At 42.8% G+C, this 20721-nt stretch overlaps 1 protein-coding gene across 2 annotated transcripts in view; it reads left to right on the top strand.

The window, feature by feature from the left end:
* PGM1 (phosphoglucomutase 1) overlaps positions 1 to 19291 on the top strand; it is a 56180-nt gene extending 36889 nt beyond the window's left edge. For both annotated transcript variants that reach the window (XM_082357702.1, XM_082357701.1), the window contains exons 7-11: positions 1283 to 1398; positions 10161 to 10296; positions 13120 to 13303; positions 16098 to 16232; positions 18623 to 19291. In XM_082357702.1, coding sequence (XP_082213828.1) covers positions 1283 to 1398; positions 10161 to 10296; positions 13120 to 13303; positions 16098 to 16232; positions 18623 to 18712 — 661 coding nt within the window. In that variant the 3' untranslated portion in view covers positions 18713 to 19291. The remainder of the gene's footprint in view (positions 1 to 1282; positions 1399 to 10160; positions 10297 to 13119; positions 13304 to 16097; positions 16233 to 18622) is intronic.
* Positions 19292 to 20721: the final 1430 nt, after the last annotated feature.

Genomic DNA, 20721 nt, shown 5'->3' with positions numbered 1-20721 from the left:
ACTTCAGCTAACAAAGTAATGGCTAATATTCATATAGTAGTTTGTAGTTGACACAGCGCCTTTTTACATTCACCATCTCAATTGATCCTCATAGCAGTCCTTATTTTAAAGAGGAGGAAACCAAAAGAGTAGTTAGCAGTCTTGCCCGGGACCCCACAGCTACATCAGAGCTAGAATTAGAACCTGGTAATTCTGCCTTCACATCCTCCATCGGAAGTCGTGAGCTGGTGTGTGGCCACGCTCTTGTACATTAGACCGATCAGGTCCTGAAATACCTTCTGTGTAATCCAAAACAGTTTAATTCCAAGTTCTGAAAAAATTGTTAATCCACATATAGAATCACAGTGGAAAATACCTCATTACCCAGAAAAAAGTTCATTGTACTTTCACAGGTTTCAAAATCATAGATCTAATTTTCCTCAAATATTAGAATTGAAATATGATATTGTGTTGCTAGTGATAAAACAAGCATTTTGGAAAGCACATCTCACTAAAAGAGTAAATGAAATGTAGGTAACTTTTCCTGTTCAAAGGGCAAGGGATTAAAAAAACAGTCACTCAAAGGTTTCAAATAGGCTAAGGATAACATAGGGAGAGGTAAAAGATACATTGGAGGGGACAGGGGACCATGCATCAGTGTGGATGCAGCTGGTGCACAGGGGAGACCACACTGGGCACTGTCCTTGGGGGGCCACACTGGGCACTGTCCTTGGGGGGCCACACTGGGCACTGCCCTTGGGGGGCCTTCCAGGGAAATGAAAGGAGCACTGACTGGGCAGCTGGACAGCAGGCATTGGTCATCCTGGCCGTGTGACCTTGTGCTGATCACATAACATTCCGGGTCCTGTTTCCTTCTCAGTAAAATACTGACCTCCCAGACCCAATATTCTATGTCTCTATGACTATAGGTGCATCAAAACATCACTCTCTTATTCACTATGGAATGGTTATAAATACTGTCTGTATCCAAAACATGTGGGTTTAAATGGCCCCCCAAACAGCCTTGCCCATTTTGCCACTGTTGCTTCTTCTAAAATGTTAAACTCAGTGACCTGAATTAATTCTTTCTTCGTCCTCTTTCCCCCCCTCCTCTGACTCCACATATAATAGCACATTGTGTGCAAGTTTTCTCATATGATTTTTCACCAATCTTAGAATTATGTGTACCTCTGAGGAATACTAAATGGGACCCTTGATACAATAATGGTTGCTGTTTTCCATCCCTCACATGGCTCTGCTAGCAGTCCTGCTGTGATGTAACTTTGATTTCATGCCTTTGAAGGGTGGCTAATGCTGCAAAGATCACTCTGTATGAAACCCCAACTGGCTGGAAGTTTTTTGGGAATCTGATGGATGCAAGCAAACTGTCCCTTTGTGGGGAGGAGAGCTTCGGGACCGGTAAGTGTGCAGTCCTGAGCCATGGATTTCTTTCCTGTAAATGCTACTTGCAGTGAAAGCTTAGACTGCTAAAGGCAGCACTGAAATAGCAACAGTAGCTGATGTGTCCTGAATCAAGATACAGCTTATTTATAACAACCCTGATGGAGTGTACACATTTGAAAAGCAATGAGCACATTCTGCCAGGGAGGGCTAATTTTACTTTCAGAGGATCACATCTACTGAGGCAGGAAGTTTGATCCTTGAGTCTGTGGAGATTAAACAGAGTGATAAACACATTTTTCTTCCCTCGGTGGCCAAGGAAACCTTTATAAATGTTTTCATTTCTAGGAAGAAATATGGTGGAGCGAGTCAGTTTCTTGTTTTTATTTAAGAGAAGGTTTCACCACGGCATTACATCTTCCTCTTTAATAGGCACACGTTTTCCGTAGCAACAGGTTGTGATTTATTAAGGTTAAGTGGAGGGAGACCATTAGCGTGGAACTCAGTTGCTAGGTGATCAAGAAGTTGACGACAAGGACCTATATGTAAATTGTGGTGTGATGAAAGAGTAGAACATGGTACGCTTTGGGAGATGTCCCAAGACCCCTAGATCCCACTTTCTATGCTCTCTCTCCTCTTCTATGTCTGTCCAATATCGACCTGAATTCCCACCTCCATGACCTTTCCTGTAACCCACCCTACATCAGTCTCTTTCTTTTCTAAACATTCATTCAGGAGTGTGGCCCTTTGCCACGTGTTGTCTCCAGCAGCCAGGTTGCAAGGTACTTCAGTGGCCCTATTTCCTCTCCTCCTATTTCCTCTACCCAATATTTTGAAGTAAAAGGACCAATCTTCTGGGTCCTTTAGTGCTTTTCTTCCATCCTTTAGCAAAGAAAAGATCAACATCTAGCATTCTATCAGCCTTGCCATTAAGTTGCAAGTCATGCTAAGTTAAACAGAATAGAATGCTGATTTCTTTTCCTACAAGTCCTAGGGCAGGGTGGGTAGAATGAGCTGGTAAATTTGAGACACCCATTGACAAAATTCTAAGCAGTTTAATACCCTTGAGGGAGTGGCAGTACTTCTTGGTAATGAACTGGCTTGATGGAATTGGAGAGTATTAAGAAAGATGGATGAGTCTGGGGGGTTGAACAATGTCTACAAAAAAGGCTACATGATTTCCCAAGGCTCTAGGTCTTTGGTAAGAGGTAACAAGTCTACTGCTTAGTCCCTTCCTACCTCATAACGTATGGATGGTGCCATGTTACTCCATGGGATACTAGATGAATACCCAATGGACCTGTGAGGTGGTCTTCTCCCATGAAACCTCCTCAGTGTTATCCAGTGCAGACTTGGTGTCAATCATTTTTCCCTATGGATGAAGCTGTCTTTGAAGGCAGGCACCATGTCCAAACCTTTGGTTTCCTGACCCCATGTACCTATTTCAGTGCTGAGCCTAGCAAAAAGAGAAGAGTCTAGAACAGGTCTTTCCAGGGTGTTTGGATGTGTGGAAAGATACTAGTTCCATGAAAGAGTTCTGAGTTCAATACAGATTGGGAAACTTGGAATACACCTTTCTGTCTTGGATGTTCACGATGATGTTATCATTTGAAGATTCCAAAACATTCTGCTATAAGGAATCCTGTTTGTACAGTTTTACCTAAGCATGGTTAACTGCGATATCTCTTTTTTGTGGTATATCTAGGACCATATTGCCCCACAGACCCATGTGGGTAGCATTGGTCAAGGTGGGTCAGAGTCCTAGAGCCAAGTAGCCAACCAGGTGTTGACTGTCTGGGAACAGGCCTGAAGACAGGATGGCACAAGCTGCTCCTCCTGCTCATGACAGGCCTTCAGATGCCAGAGGGCAGTTCTCAGGTCCTCTCTTCTCTGGCCACCCATCCCTAGTCCTCCAGTCATCCCTCACTTCACGTTGGTTATATACCCAGCATGAGTTTCTTGATGCTTCCCCGTTCACCAATGCCCTTTGAAGAAGATCATGTCTAGAACTGAGCCCAAATCTTCCAGGGTTGACCTGACAAGTAAAGAGTAGATGGGATGACTATTTCTAGAGAACTGGACCCTGTAGTTTTCTTGATGTAACTTTCATTTATGTTAGCTTTTAGGACATTTCATAATACTGTTTAGCCCATGTAATGCTGTAGATAATTAAACCCCCTTAAGCTTTTACTTAGGAACATTTGCCAAGAAAAGTCCCCATGTTACGTTTGTGGAACTGATTTCTTTGAACCCAAGTATTAGATTTTAAATTATTTCTTGTTAAAGCTTGTTCTTATTTGTTTACTTATTAACCCACTCATCAAATACTAAGTACCAACCATGGTTTTATCTTCCCTTTGATATCTTTTATATCAAAAGAGAGAATTCATCATAAGAACAATCCACAAACTCATTCTCTCTCTCTCTGAAAAAAAGACAATTGTTCTGCAATATTTCTGAGATAAGCATTTAAAAAACCAGGCTGCATAGCCATGGGTCTCCACTGCTGAGTGAGTGCAGCTGAACTTATTTAACTGAACTTCTCATCTCCTTATTTATAGAGGAGTTAATTTCCACCTACTATGTCCCTTGTTGGCAAATGCTTCCGACGGTTCCTTTACAGAGCTTCTCAGGATGGACGTTAGTGATTCTACAAGCTTTGAAATATTTGAATTCTGTAGCTTAATTGAGTACAGGGTCATTTATTTGTGTATTTTTCTAGGCGAGGGCAGAGGCAGTTTCTCAGGAAAGCCTCCCTAACCTTCCAGAGTGGGTCAAATCCCCTTCTTATTGGACTTCATGGCACCGCATACTTCTTCCTTACATGTATTACAGCTGTAACTTTATAATTATTTATGATTACTTGAATAACGTCTGTTGGTTCCACTAGATTGTAAGCTCCATGAGGACAGGAGTCACATCTGTCTTGTTCTCTGTCATATCCCCAGAGCCTCCTATAAATCCCAGAATGGACCAGGTGCTCAGCAAACGCTTGTTGAATGAATGGGAGAACACCTTCTTCACTTGGCATCCTCCATTCAGACCAACAGAATCCTGCTGTTGGAGAGGAAAGAACTTTAAACGTTATCCCACATAATTTTCTGTGTGTTGCTGGAGTCATAAGTAACCAGTCAGTGCCCTTCTGCTTAAACACCCACCTCCATGGAGAATGCCCACCTCACCTCTGGCTGCCAGTCTGGGACTCTTGTGGGGACTCAGCATCATTCCCACTCCATAGTCCAGAGCTGAGGACCCAAGGTCTTTGTGAGACGAGATGACCTTTCATGAAAGAAAAGGAGAAGTTTACTGGCAAAGAGGTGCATAGGAGTCAGACTTCAGAACTGGCTCACCAAATAAAACAAACCACTAGCATTTAAAAGCACAAGCCACAATATGACTCTTACCAAGTATACGTTAGTCTGTTCACGGTGGAGAAACAGCAACTGTCTCACATGATTACTGTAGCCACCAAGGCTATGACACTTCCTCAGACATCAGCATTACAAATGCCAGGGATAAAGGTGTTTTTCTTAGGGCACCAGAACTAGACAGGGTGAACCTGTTGTTTTTGGTTGATCTCGTGGAGCAGTTATTTTCCCCCCTAACTGTGGATGCTGGTGCACGTGTTCATGCACAAGGGTGGAGGGAAACCTTGAATTCTTGGGAGATTGGGAAGGAAATAGAAAGTGACGTCACTGAATAGAATAGAATGTCACTGCTTTTGAAACTCTTCCTTGGGAAAAGTGGGGGGTCTTGGGAAAGAGGGATAGGAAACCAGGTTGAGGATTAACTTGGTATCATGCGGAAATACGCCAGTAAATTCTGATCTGGTTGGGTCCAAAGGTTAGCAATATTTTTCCCCCATCCCATCTTGAAAAGGTCCTAGTGATGATATATTATATAGGAGTGATATCTTGAAGAAGTACAGCATTCATGCTTTGCAGATTTCTTTTAATTTTAATTTCTTATGAAAAGTCCTTCATATTTGTACTTCTTTTCATCAGCTCATTCCTCAAATGTTTATTGAGCTTTGACTGTATCCCAGATACTGAATTAGGCTCTGGGAACACAGTGTTAAGCATAACCTCCCTGTGGAGGACTCCGTGGAGGCCACATTTGGGGAAGGAAATCGGACCCCGGCCAGGCTATTACAAGTGTAATAGAAAGTGATAGAAACTGAAGTACAGGATGCTCTGGGAACTGTATAGTCAGGGCGCCTAACCTGGTTCTGTGGTGTAAGGGATTAGATGTCCTATCTACTTCTCTGCCTGCCCTGATTTGCATACCTACTGAGTACATTTTCCTGTAGGTAAAGCCCCCGCAGGAAGGTTAGAGCATCCCGTCTCTGGAAATTTCCCAGGCAGAACACCCCAGTAGAACTAGGCTGATACCCTAATTATAACTAACTCAGTTAAACTGTTACCTGCATGTCTGTCTCCCTCATCTGTACATCTGTGCTCATCTGTGAGGGCAGGGAACGTATCTTATTCATCTTAGTATTTTCTCATATACTTGGAACATGGTAGGCACTGATTCAGATTTGTTGAGTATCAAATGGAGTTTGGGTTAAGACAGGTTTCCTGCCTGTCAGGCGCTTACCAATTTCCTCCAAAGGAAACAGAGCTCCAGGGGCAGTCATGAAGCAGCGCAGGATGAACTGATAAATGGAAAGTTTGGGGGTTGCTGAGGAGGAGCCCCCTTGAAGGCCGGAGTAGTCTGGAAAAGGCTTCCTGAGGAGCTTATCTACCCTTTCACAGGGAAGTCATTTGTGCAATGGAAGCCAAAGAGGACAGCACTGCAGACAGAGCAGGTGTGCTGGACCTCCCAGCCAGTCAGCTGAGGTCTGGGCATTCTCTGGGCAAACCTGTATTGAGAGCTGACTGCACGCCAGGCACGAGCCGGGGATACAATTCTTGGCGTAGGTTGGGGTAAGAGCAGACAGGGTGTGATAGAATAGGGGTAAGGACAGAGGGTAACAAGTAAGGCATCCTAGATAAGGAGGAAGTTGAAAGTAGTTGCAGGAGATGTTAGCCAGGCTAATAGGTATATGTGGGGTGGACATTTCCAGGCATGTTTAGGAGATTGAAGGAGAGATAGAGATGGTCAGAGAAAGAGAGAGAGACAGACAGAGGCAGACAGATCGATGCTAGGGTTTTCAGAGAACTCTGTGGAGCTTTTTTTCTGCTGCCGTGGTCCATCCACAGGCCTTGGCCTGGCAGAGGCAGGAGCTCAGGCACTCCTGAGATGCTCATACTGGTAAATGAAACCTAATCCCTAAACTATTGGCTCTTGGCTCCCTGAGCAAAGGTTGACATTTTTCTTGGCTGAGACCAGAGTGTGCCCTGACTGAGCAGAGTTTATACATATCACAAGGTGCTGATTAAGCTAAAGTCAAGTGACAGGTGTTTGAAGATGCTGAAAGGGCAGAATCCCCATAGGCTTCGTTGGTCCCTGACCTGGACTAAGCATGAAAAGACCTGAGGCAAAACTCCTGTCAGCTAGGATCAGTGGTGCTTGCTGATAGTTTTCCCTTTCCTTACACTTCAGTGGGATTGGCTTTTTTTTTTTTTAATTAAAAAAATGATACCAGTAATTCACATTCATAATAGGATAAAATTAGATAAGGAAGAAGAGAAAAGCACTGTAATCACACTGCCCAGAAAAAAAGAACATATTGGGTTATATTCCATTTTCTTTCCCAATATGTAGAGTTAAGGGACGTTATTTTTGAAAGCTTAATGAGGTAGTAGAAAGCGTTAATTTTCCCTAAAACTTCTTTTATTTTCCCTTATTAATAATGGTATCTTGCATTTATATTGTACTTAACAATTTATAAACTATTTACATTCTATCGCAGTAAAGTCTTAAAATTGTGTGAGAAAGGTGGCATTATCCCCATTTTACAGTTGAAGAAACTGAGTCTTGGAAAAGTTAAGTGACTTGTCCAAATTCAAGCAGCTTATAAGTAAGTTTCAGTTTCAGGTTTTCTGACTCTTAAGCATAAAACATTTTCCACTGAACAACGACTGCCACAACTGCAAAAACAACAGTAGCTTGAGAAACACATATACACACCATTGCCTTTTTTCACTACTAACTTCTCATCATTCATTCAAACCCTAAAGAAAATGAAATTTACCCAGACTTCCTGAGTATTAGTCAGAGTTACCTAGAGTATTGAGACATCCAGGGTGATTAGTGAGATTACTGAGAATTTTCAAAGGGACTGGGGATTGTGTAAATGGAATAGAATATTTATTTATATTATCCAAGGCAGATGATTTGTTTATAATATTAGGTGTGTGATTTAGTTATCTCCAAGTAACTTGGTCAGAGTTGGGTGAGATTTTTAGATTTTATTGTCATTTCTACATAAAGGAAAAAGCCAATTCATTACTTAGAATAGGAAAAGCACAAAGGAACACTGCCCCCTATGCTTTCAGTCCAGCCACATCCCTTCCGCCTCCCCCCACCCCACCCCCAAGAAAAAAGAAAAGAAAAAGTAAGGAAGGACAGAAAAACAACCAAGCCTAGGGGCTCACAGATGAATAATTCCAAGCTGTACACTTCTGTCATGGATTCTCAGTATACTGGGGAAGCTGCCAGGATCTTACTGCTCAGGGTAAACTATCGCCAAAACATATCATCACTTGCAAAAGCTGTAGGAGCCAGAGAGCTAACTTTCTCTTCCTTGAAATAGCAGTAAAGGCAAATAAAAGTCCATAGCTAATAAAATTAGGTTAACATTTCTTAAATTTGTTATATAAAGTGCTAAAAGTATTGCCTGATATTTCTAGTTTGCCAGCATCCAGGTTTTGAGAACTGCTCTTTCTAAAAGTAGTGTCTTACTGAAGAGGGACTCTTTTGGGGGAAAAAGTTGTATATTTTTACGAACCAAAAAGAGAAAGAGAAGATGTTGGAGTAGATTATTAATTGATTAATTCATTTATGAACTCCTTCACAATTAGTTATTTAATATATTCCATGTGCTCTGCTAGCCACCAGACTAACTTACAAGGATATAAGAGATGTCTCCAAGACATACATGGATAGTGGGGTGAAAGGCTCATAAATAGATGGCTGAGGCTCAAGGGGTATGGCGCCGCATCACATGTTTTGAGCAGTTGCTATACAAGAAGAACAAGTAGCTCGTCACTGTCCAGGGAAGCTGGGAGCTAGTCTCAGATAGGAGAGGACATTTGAGCTGGGTCTAAAAGGATGAAGAGAGGAAGGAAACAAACTTACCTCATGCCTCATCGCCAGCATTGTGCTAGATACTCTCACAGTTGTAAGGAGAATAAGACCCAGTGGGAAGTCAAGAAGGACAGAGAGGTACATAAAGAAATTCAAGGCATGATAACATGCAAAACATTATTAGAGGGATTGTATCGAGTCCCATTCAGAAATCAGAAAGTAAAGCTCAATATCGTCTGCCCTTTTTAGAATAAGGAAGTTAAAGGCCAAAAAATGAGAGTTCTGTCCCCATCAGGCTCTTGGGAAAGGGTCTCCATGCATAGAAGCACATCCAAAGGAGCCAATTTGTTATTTTTGATAAAGAGTTTAGCAAGGACCTTAGCAGGAGACAGATGTGCCATAGTTTATTTAACCAAACCTCTTTTGGTTAAAGAAAGATATCCTAGAATTGGAGTTCCTGGATCCACAAGTAAGTCCATTTTTAAGCCTTTCATACTTTTTGCCAAATTGCTCTCTGGAAGGACTGTACCCCTCCCAGCAGCAGCATGTTGGAATACCATTTCCCTTATACCTCCCCTGATGCTAGGTGTTCTCATTTTTAAATCTATGGCCATTTGTCAAACAAGCAACAGTTTCTTATTGCGGTTTTAACTTTAATTTGTCTTCTTAAAAATAATACAACTTTTTATTATATAAATTGGATTCTTCGATGAATTGCCTATTTATGTCCTCGGCCTGTTTTTCTATCGAGATTTTACTTTTTTCTTATTAATATATAAGAACTTTTTCTATATTGAGTGTTTTAAATATCTACTTTATATTGCAAATGTGTAGTTTTTTGTTTTTTTTTTTAGTTTACCAATGGCCTTTTAATTTTATCTATAGTAGTTTTGCTGATAGAAATGCTAATTTTTAAGTAGAAAAATACATAGATTTTTTTTCTTTATGAATTCTGAATTTATATGTATTTGCCATCTCTAAGATTTAAAAAAATTATATATATCTTCTAATATTTAAAGGTTTTCAGTTTTTATATTTGAATGTATAATTCATCTGGAATTCTTTTTTGTATTGTGTTCTATAGGGAAAAAACTGATTTTTTCCCAACTGTTTAGCTAGTTAGACAAATACTACTTAAAAAGTAATCCATTCTTTCCTACAGCCTTAAAGTGACACCTTTATCATTTATTCAAGTCTCATATGTGTTTGGGTCTCTATCTGGGTGCTCTCTTTTGTTCTGTTAAGCTACCAGACTATTTTAGTTATTAAAAATTCACAGTGGTCATGTTCTTTTGTTTTTTCCACTCACATTCATACTTCATAATTGATACATCAAGTTCCACCAAATTATTCCACTGACATTTTTATTAGCATTTGCCTTAAATTTCTAAATTACTTTGGGAAGCATCACCTTCTTTTCAATAGTATGTGGCTTTATTCAATATGTGGTTTCTTCCATGTATTCAAGTTCCTCAGTAAAGTTTTCTGACTTTTTTGCTTGGGTCATATTTACTGTTGAGGAGTTTTTTCCCAAATATTTTGGAGAAATCACGTTTCTCACAGCCGCATGCTGTCCCGCTGACCAGGTTCTGACCACATCCGTGAGAAAGATGGACTCTGGGCTGTCCTTGCTTGGCTCTCCATCCTAGCCACCCGCAAACAGAGTGTGGAGGACATCCTCAAAGATCACTGGCAAAAGTATGGCCGGAATTTCTTCACCAGGTAAGCCACAGCCTGGCTGGGTACAGAGGTAGCATGGGGAAGTGGACAGAGAGAATTCTCATGCATACAAATTCTTTCTTGTCTTAAGTGATAATAAAACCTCAGTTCCTTCAGCCTCTATCAATTGGGGATGTTTAATATAATTCAGTCAGGGTCGAGATGAAGTCAACTTTTATGTTAGCCATAAAGAACGAGGCTTAAAATTTTTAGTTAACATATTCAAAAGAATGAATGTTTTGTCAGCCTTTTAAATGTACCTATCAGGTGGACATGATAATAACATTGGATTTGGATTCAGAAGAATGGATTAGAATTTTATTTCTGCCTCCTAGTAGATTTGGAAGTCATTTAACCTCTTTCTGTACTCAGTTTTCTCATTTGTAGAAATGGAAATAACAGTCTAGCTATTGAGTGGATTAAATGAAATATGAGTCTGAAACTGTTCTATAAACTCTGGGACACTGAAAGTATGGAAACTTTTTCTGAAATTATGGAAACAATTATGCTTAGTCTAAATCAACTTTTCTGACTCATTAAAATAGGTCCCCAAAGGCTGTGTAATTATCAATACTTCATTCATTGATTCAATATATATTGACTGTGTATCTACTTTCTGCCAAGCACTGGGGATTCATCAGTGGACAAAATACTTAGAATAGTTAGTAAGTCTTCTTTACCATACATACTTCTATTTTTAAGAAGCATTAACATTTTTTTCCAGTTGTACTTTTCACTAATTTTAATTTGCCTTTCCCCCAGTAGGTGTAAAAATCTAATAATTTTTTTCCTGAACCTCACTGTTCTAATTATGGAAAATAAATATGAGGAAAAGCATATTAAATAAATTATTTATGTAAGAAATACAAAGGTATTATTTCTCTGAACCTCAGTTGCCTTCTCTATAAAATAGGTGAGTTAGACTAGAGAATTTAAAAAATATATCACAGATTTAATGGTCCATGATCTTTGGATAGTCAAGAAAGAATTCAGCCTTCAGGAACTTGGCCTCCTTAATCAGAATCCTTTTTTTTTTGACTTTGGACAAGTATATTGCTATCTTCCTCCCTCAGGTTATTCTTTTGTGGAAGGTATAAGTAGTATCTGCCACATGGTACCGCACAGTAGCCCTGGTAACCAAGGCAAGGATCTCTACTTTCTAAGAACCAGAAAAATCTGGTAATTCAGAACAGCAGTCATGAACTCTCTAGAGCCTAAAGGATCATGAAGGCAGGACCATATCTGTTTTTGTAATCCATGGTTTCACCAAACACCAATTCATAGTGACATCGTGTAAATATGCTTTGAATAGATAAATGAATGAGTTAACAAATGAACAGTAGCCAGAGTGGAATAAGGCTAGGAGGGTTTGTTCAGAGAGGGTCACTCTAGAATCAGTTAGGAGTCTCCATCTAAAATCTATCTTAACATATTTTTATTAATTTCAAATAACTGCTAACCAAGTATTACAAATAAAGTCCTCAGAACCTGAATTTATGGTTAGTTAAGACTCCATTATACCCTCCATTTATTTAACAAAAGTGCTTTTTGCATGCATTGTTTCACATCAGCTTCGAAAACAGTTATTGATAAGGCAACTGAGATTCTAAGACATGAAGCAGCTTTCCCATAGTTGCACAGTTAGTAACCAATAAAGGCTGGGTTCATAGCTCATTCTGTCTGATTCCAAAGCCCAGATTCTTTCCATTATACCCCTCTGTGCCTAGGATTTATAGAACATTTCCCTCAAACACCCAAAGGTCACAGATGTAAAGCACAAACACCTGGTTGTAATTTTTTGCTGTTTATCATTTTAACTGGGGGAAAGAGCTGACTTCAGGATTAAGGGGACTGCTGTCCTTGATTCATAGAATCCTGGAGCCAGAATAGTTGGCCTTAATTCCCTGGTATTTCTCATGTCTCAGAGGTGTCTGCTTGCACATATCATATTTGTTTCACTATTGCAAATAAATATAGACTCTGCTATCTTGAGCCTCTAAAAAAAGAACTCTCTCAAGAGGGTGTGTGCCACTAGGACAAGAAAAGCCACCTGTAAGAGTCTTTAACCTCATAAGAAAGAAGTCAAGAACAATTCTTGGAGGAAAAGTTTAACAGTCATAGAATTTCATTTGTGATGTACTTTTTTTTTTCTTGGCCCTTTTGCATCCACACCAGGCCTCCTCTGTCTGGGTGAATGCTGTGGACCGGAATCCACTCTCACTGAGAGGAGGGAGGCGTTTCAGGTGTAAAGAGTTAGGGCTTAAAAAAAAAAAAAAAAAAAGAGTTAAGGCTTGGCTCCTTCATTTGGTCAGTGAAGAATTGGCCTTACTTGAGGAAGCTCCTGTGGAGACTGGAACTCTCCTTAGCCAAAATCTCAGCAGCCTCAGGCAGGTCCCAGACTGGGAGCCTTCCCAGCATTTATCCCAAAGAAGCTCCAGCAGTTTGGAAGAGCAGTGCCTGAGTCATGTGTGCCTTTATGCAGATAACATTGCTTTTGTTTCTACGTCCTCAGGATGTGGTGATTACATGTTAGATAATATCTCTCAAAAGCCTTTGAAGCTTCTAAGAGCTTTATTCTGTAGAAGAGCCAAGATGGGAGTTTTCTGCTTATTCAGAAGCTCCTAACCCTTTCCTGAAACCCTCCAAACCCTTCTTTTCATCCCTCGTCTGCTGCATCCCCAGAGAATGACACGCTCATATTTCTGCCAGCTTCTTCTGAAGTTAGATGGTTTGGGGGAGGGCCAAACAAATGCTGTAGAAAGTGGTGATATAAGTTGGTGTGATCTGAAGTCAGCCCCCAGGCCTCAACTTTGTGATTTCTTCCAGGTATGATTACGAGGAGGTGGAAGCTGAGGGCGCAAACAAAATGATGAAGGACTTGGAGGCCCTGATCTCTGATCGCTCCTTCGTGGGGAAACAGTTCCCAGTGGGAGATAAAGTTTACACTGTGGTGAAAATTGATAACTTTGAATACAGTGATCCGGTGGATGGAAGTGTTTCAAGAAATCAGGTAGGAACAGACATATGTGCAATGTGGGAGAGAAGCCTCGGAGCTTTGTCTCTGAAATCTCAAGAGAAAAAAAGAAAAAGGCTTCTTGGTCATTTGTCCTTTGCTGCCCTGTTTTCTCAAGTGGCTTTCTGCTGAGTCACACATGATTTGCACAGGTACTTGTAGGGAAAATGGTTTTTGCCCTGATTCTACGCACACCCCTATGCCCTCATTCTGGGATTCTTAGTCTAGACTCCAGAAAGACTTTTACATTCTCCAGAATTCTATGCAAGAGGTCATGTTGAATGTGTGCGCAGAAAAGAGCCCTAGAATCTTAAAAAGATGGAGAACTGCTGCCTTAGACCTCAACCTCCTTCTTCTCTCTCAAGAGCTTGTAGCAGAATGCCGGAGTGGCATGAGAGTAGCCTCTTCATAGACATTTCTGTGATATGTTCTGATTTCTAAAAAAGAAGAAAAAAATAGACAAGCCATTTGCAGACTTAGAAACATGCACTGTTATTACCTGTAGCATGTGACTCGCAGCCGACCCTAACACAGCAGCGCGTAGGAGGACATCACAGTTGAGACCCTGGACCGTGTCTGGATATGTACAGAACTGTTAGCGTTTCCCTCACTGGGCGCCAGGCACCCAGGGTGTAGGCTGGGTCAGCCCTTCTCCAGACTTCTCACTAACACCCGGGGCCAGGCTCCTCTCTCCTCTGGTTCTGTTCTTGTTGTCACAGAATGGACTCATAACTTAGAAACAGAGATAATAAAGAGGGAGATAAGATTATGCTATAGCTGTCCAGTTAGCTTTTTTTCTGATCCAGACCGAGATTTTTGGCTGGGTCCTTCTCAAGGCATCCAGCAGGCTTTGAAGGAGTTGGGCTGCAGGACTTATTTAAAGTCTCTCTCTGGAGAGCAGGTAGTGGACGAGTGGATGGAACATGGCCACAGTGACCCTCAGTGCCTGAAGTCTCCCTTTGTCAGGATTCTGGCCCCGTGGCTTTTCTTCCTTATGCTTTTTCACCATCTGTGAGAACTTTGGGTCTAGTATGGATGATCGTAAATGATGTCTGAGATAATTAGAAAAAGAGAGGCCTGGGGTGGAGGAGGGGGTGGGTGTAGGAAAGGGGAGGGTGGGGCCCGGGGGGTGGCAGAGCAGAGCAGAAGATTTTGTGGTGAAGCCTTCAGAGAGAGAACAGACCCTTAGGCAAAGTAAGCCCCGACTCTGCGCCACATCCAGCACGCACCAGGAGGGAGGGGGGATGCTGAGGTGTGCCTGGGAGGGGCGTCGGCATGAGCACGGGCACTGTGCTCCCTGCTCAGAGGAGGAAGTCAGCAGCTCCACGTTTTGTAATCGGAAAGTCTGAGCATTTAGATGGAAGACTGGGGAGGAGGGAAAATCTTCTGAAGTAGATATAGCATCTGCAATCAAGTGAAAAAAATTTAGAGGCTTCAAGTTGAAAGTTGTGGGAGAAGGAGGCCAACCCTGGTATGTGTCTAGAAAGCAGGAAATGGTAAACGGGTATTAACTGCATCCTCCCCATGTTGACTAAGTGGGAATGTACTCTGTGTATTTCATCTGCTGTCTTCAGTGCTGAGTGGCATGGTGAAACCCTGGATTGGGTCTGGTGACAAACGGTAGATGAGAGGTAGTATCTTTCCTTTTGGTTAGGCCATCGGCTTATGCAAAGTTCTTTTTATGGAAGAACTGACAGACTCATCAAGACTGAAGGGTCTTCAGATAACTGTCTTGCTCAGCCTTCTTACCTCAAGAGTCCCCAGCCTTTTTTCCCTGAATCAGGATTATTGAGGACAAAAGATGCAGCCAGAGAGGGACGGGGGAGGGCAGGAGATAGAGGGGCGGGGCTTGGCATTGCACCCACATGGGCCCTGCTTTGAGTCATCAGGCATTGGTGGAGACTGACCGCTGGATCTGGCTCAATAGATCGGAATAGGGGGCTTCCCTGGTGGCGCAGTGGTTGAGAATCTGCCTGCCAATGCAGGGGACACGGGTTCGAGCCCTGGTCTGGGAAGATCCCACATGCCGCGGAGCAACTAGGCCCGTGAGCCACAATTACTGAGCCTGCGCTTCTGGAGTCTGTGCTCCGCAACAAGAGAGGCCGCGATAGTGAGAGCCCCGCGCACCACGATGAAGAGTGGCCCCCACTTGCCGCAACTAGAGAAAGCCCTCGCACAGAAACGAAGACCCAACACAGCCATAAATAAATAAATACATAAATAAAATTAAAAAAAAAAAAAAAAAAGGTCGGAATAGCTGGCCTTCTGCCATTTGGGGCACATGGCCCCCTGTTCTATTTTGAGGCTCTCCATCAGTGTTTTGCAAAGAGTTCTTCCTCTGTTCCACCTGAAACCTCCTCTGCTCTGGTTTCAGCCCATTCTGTCCGTGTTTCCCTCCTGATCTGGAAATCGGATTTCCGTATCTAGCAGCTTATTTATTTATTAACTTATTTATTAGGCTTCAAGCTAGAATGGTTAGTCCATAAATCACAGGGAAGTGGGATGGAGAGGGCAGGGCTTGTGTCAGCCAGCCTCCCCAGGATCCTGTCTCCCGCCTGACCCTGGGGATGCTTCTCCCCCATGAGCCCAACCCCCACTGGCTGGATGCAGTGACAGGCTGACCGCGGGCAGACTCACGGGGCTCAACTGTGGCCGTTTCTCAAGGATCTAATCCTCCGATTGATCAAGTACGGGTGAAATTAGATCTCCAAATGGACCCCTCATAATTTGTCAGCCTTCAATCTTTCTTCCAGCATGTTGAGGAAAAAAGAAACTCTGTTACCTTTCCCAGGGCTTGCGGCTCATTTTTGCAGATGGTTCTCGCATCATCTTTCGACTGAGCGGCACTGGGAGTGCAGGCGCCACCGTTCGACTGTACATCGACAGCTATGAGAAGGACGTCGCCAAGATCAACCAGGACCCCCAGGTAATGCCCAGGCCCTGTGCCCCGGCTAGTTCTTTCTGTTGGAGGGAAGGGTAGTGGCTTCATTGCGCCTGTCATCACAACCCGTTTCTCAAATGATCAGACAGGTGGGCTCACTTTCCTCCACGTCTCCTTCAGTGCGTCAGAAAACAATAATAGCTAACAATTATCTGAGCATTTTCTATTCACCAAGCTCTGTTCTAAACCCATTACCCAAATGGATATACTCATTTCATTCTCCAATCTGTTATTCTTATCTATTAATATCCCTTCTACAGATAAGGAAACGGAGGCTCAGAAAGGTTAAATAATAGTTAATAGGTTCACACGCCTGGTTAAGTGGCAGATTCAAGAGAACTAATCTTTAAAATCAGCCCCTGATCTGGTGTTCTGGTCTGTCACTGATTATTTGCCACTTTGCTTGGTCTCATCCCCTGCCCTGGCAGAACATACACTGGCTCTAGATTTGGTCGGGGCTAGGGGGTAGGCAAGGAGAGACTGTTTCATGGCGCAGAAAGAAAGGTCTTTATGGGAGAGTCTTCGGACTTGCAACCTGTGTTTTGGGGTCCCAGCCCCACCCAGAGTGTCTCCAGAAGTATGTTAGAGTGAGGAGGGGCCCTGGGAGCCAGAGGTGGAACAGAGAACTTGGAGGACAGCCACCCAAAAGGGGAAGCAGGGACGCACAGGGGAGAGTTTCCCCACGTGTGTTCCTTGTTTTGGGAACTGCTCCCCACCCAGAGCTCCAGAGCCAAAGCCAGTTTAGGAAGTGCTGGGGTACGTCAGCCCCGTCTCGGCAGCTCACAACACACACCTCGCCTTAGAGCTCGGAGCAGACTTGCAGTACAGATGCCTGTTTAAATAATGTTCGCCATGTCTATTCTCCCACAAAGCCTTTTTCCTTTTAACACCGAATTAGAATCCTGTGAAACTCATTTGGAAACCCCTGGCATAGTGATTTTGATCTCTCTAACCCATTTTGGAGTTAGATCTTGTTTTAAATTCAGTTCCTTAATAACTGTGTGTCCCTGGGTAAGTCTTTTCAATGTTCTGAGCTTTGGTTTCTTTGTCTGTAAAATGGCAGAATGCTACTTACCTCACAGAGTTGTTACAGGGATTTAAGGAGATGATGAAGGCAAAATTCTGAACACTGTGCCTGACATATGGAATTAGCTTTTGAGGAAAAGTGGCTCTTACAATTGTTTTTATTACAAAAAGAGAGAAATGAGAGGATGCTTCACTTTTACAGTTTTTCCAGTGGCCAGGCATTAGCTCCAGTTATCGCCAGATTGCTGTGGTGTTGAGACATCCCTAAAACTAAAATCAAAGGCAATGGTGTCTACATTGTAGATCCACAGAATAATAGAGCAAGAGCAAAAGAGGAAGGAAGTTGTGTTTCTCTGTCTTAATACCTGACACATGGTAAATACAAAGAATGAGTGAGAGTTAAGTTTCATCTGAACCATAGTCCTCAGGGAGTGGGAGGGCCCTGAAGGATGCAAGGTGCCCACATGCCCAGGTGTACCACCATTCTATCTGGAGACGTGCCTTTCCCTACTCTAGAGCTGCTGGGCCTCAGCCTCAGCACTTCATTGGGACTGTTGGAGCCCCAAGGGGAATGGCAGGTGGTATGTCAGTGTGTGCAGTGGTTCTCCAACTTTCTTCCAGGTGTAATGAGTTGGTAGAGATTTGGATGAGGGAAAGCAACAGTGGTCAATAGAAAATGTACTACTCTTGGCTCTGCCCTTGAATCACTTGGTCAAATCACTTCACTTCTTTGGGTTATCAGTTTCCTCATCTATAAAATGGGCAGTTCAACTAGATACATAGTTTTCTTTTTTTAATATTAAAATATTTATTTATTTAAGCAACAGCAGAATTCTTTTTTTTCCCTTAAGTGAGAGGTAGATGGGAGGGTGGTGTATTTTGAAAAGACTTCTTTGGGTAGAGTGTGGGAAACAAATGGGAGGATGCAGAAGCGGATGGTGAAGCACAGTTGTTCCAGGTCAGAGGGAGGGCTTGGTGTAGCAAGAGCTGTGGCACTGGGATGGAGAGAACTGGGTGACAATGGGAGAGAGGTAGAAGATAAGTCACTTAGGCTGCTGGTGGGTTGGCCAACAGGAATGTGAGGAAGGAAGGTGTCAAGAGTGGCTCGTAGTCATTCATTTGCTTTATGTACTAGATCATTGACGGAAATAGGGAACTCTGGAACTAGGTTTTTTGTGAAGAAAGAACATGTCTTTGTTTTTAGACTGATAGAGTTTGAGGAGCCTTTGGGTTATCGGAGTAGGCCATCAGACATGGGTCTGGAGCTCGAGGCCTACTCAGGGCTGGAGCTATGGATCCGTGTCTAGAGAAAGTGACGGCAAAGTTTTTTCTCTTTGTGTCTCCCTCAGGTCATGTTGGCCCCCCTTATTTCTATTGCCCTGAAGTTGTCCCAACTCCAGGAAAGGACGGGACGCACTGCACCCACTGTTATCACCTAAGAAGACAGGCCAGATGCGGTACATCCCTCCACCCCAGGCCTTCCGAGTCAACTGATTGAAGAGCATGAACAGAAACAAAGTGTATTCACCCAGGCTTTTTAGGATTCGGTTTTTCCACTAACCAGTCATTGACAAATGGTACAATTCCAAGGCATTGCCAATTGATATGCCCATAGGAGCCATGCGGGAAAGAGAAAAAAAAGAACCCAGGGGCTTATACTACTGTCAGTTCCTTTTTGTGTCCTCGTGCGCGGCTGGTGTGTGGGTGTCTGTCTCCTTAGCACCAGGTCCTGTTTACACTACAATGGAAGATGGAGGTTGAGCATCAGCTCCTGAGGCTAATTTCCGTCCTTAGGATCCACCTGTGAAATGACAGTGCAAGTTCCTTTCTCCTTTGTGAGCCTTTCCCCCCCATTTACTGTTTACATATAATCCAGCAAAATGCAATTTCTGGTGCCTTCTCTCCAATCAGTTCTTTCCTCAGAGTGAGACGTACTTGTCTACAGAGTTCTGCCTTGTTCTGCAGCGTAGTCCCCTTCACGCAAATATTTTGGGATATTAAAGCAAAATAAGCTACCATTTCTTTATGTCTTTTTTTTTTTCTTACAAAACGCTCTTCTGATTTCAGAAAGAAACCAGATTTTTTTAGAGGGGGTGGGTGGTATTGTATTTTGTTTGGATGTCCCAGCTAGAAAAAAAATGTTGTCTGTGCTTGGTTTAAAATTAGACTCAGGAACTATAATTTCAAATCTTAGCAGGGTCAGCTGAGCCCTGGCTCCTTCTGAGGTGGATAAATTAAGCTCGACATTGTTAACTTGGAACAAGGAGAAGGAAGATGGTTGTCAGGAGATCTTAACTAGCAAAGCACTGCCTTGTGCCTTGCGGTGCTGAGATGCCACCCTGCCTGTTGAGGGGACAGAAGCAGAACTCTCGGAATCTGAGAGCAGGATTTCTGGCATTTGGCTGGAAATCTTGAGCCCGTTGGCATCTTATTCATCTTAGACTATATTCAGCCCACAAGCGTAACTTAGTAGTTAAAAGCATAGTCTTGGGAGCCAACAGACCTGAGTTTGAATCCCACTTGAGACCTTGAGTGATCTTGGAATGTCATTCTCCTTATCTTTAAAACGGGCTTGAAAAATAGTTCTAACTTTGTAGGGTCATGGAGAATATAAAGCGAGTGGGTCTGTGAAAAGCCATGGGCACAGTATCTCATTCATGGTAGGTTATCAAATAAATGGGAACTAGGATTATGTTTACAATATTGTTTCTAGATTTTAAAGAATCAGAAAAACAAAAACTATAAAACAAATATTTGAAATGCATTTTATGGTTTGGAAGGCACTTCCCATAGTCACCTGCCGTATGGACTGTTCCAGAGAGACAGCCCAGCTCTGCACCCCTCCCCGACCCAGGGTGGAATCCCCATTCCAGGTGGCAGGGTCTTTATCTGGGGTGAGATTTCCAGTGTTGCCATTTAACAAGGGAGTCCAGCCCAGCAAACAGAACTGAGCTTTGACAATGATGAGGTGAAGATGAATACTTACTGAACATTAATCCTATGCCAGGCACTGTGCTGAGTGCTTTCCATATACTCTGTAAATGCTCCCAATAACTATGAGGTAAGTACTCTGAATATCCCCACTTTACAGATGGGGTTCAGCTCATCATCCAAGCTCGCACCACGGGAGGGTGGTGGCCTGTCCCCCGGCAGGGCAGCCCTAGTCCTGCATGGTTTACCAGTGCTTTGTGTTGCCTCTAGTACTAACTGGCTACTTCTCAACTACTTCTAACAGGTGGAAGAAAGGCGTGCAAATGCCCCTGTATTTTGGTGATTAAAGGGTGATGCCTTGGGTGCCAGAGACTCTATTAATTTTGGCATTGTTGTCCAACCCCTGCCCTGGGGACTTGGATACCTGGGTGTATCAGTCAGCCAGGAAACACGTGTTGACCACCTTAAGTGTGAGATGCCTTGGGAAGGAAAGGATGTGTAACACACAGTTACCGCC

The sequence above is a fragment of the Balaenoptera borealis genome (assembly GCF_965194805.1).
Source record: "Balaenoptera borealis genome assembly, chromosome: 1".
NCBI lineage: Eukaryota > Metazoa > Chordata > Mammalia > Artiodactyla > Balaenopteridae > Balaenoptera > Balaenoptera borealis.
Note: the sequence above shows the minus strand (reverse complement) of the source record. Positions and strands in the feature narration are given on the sequence as shown.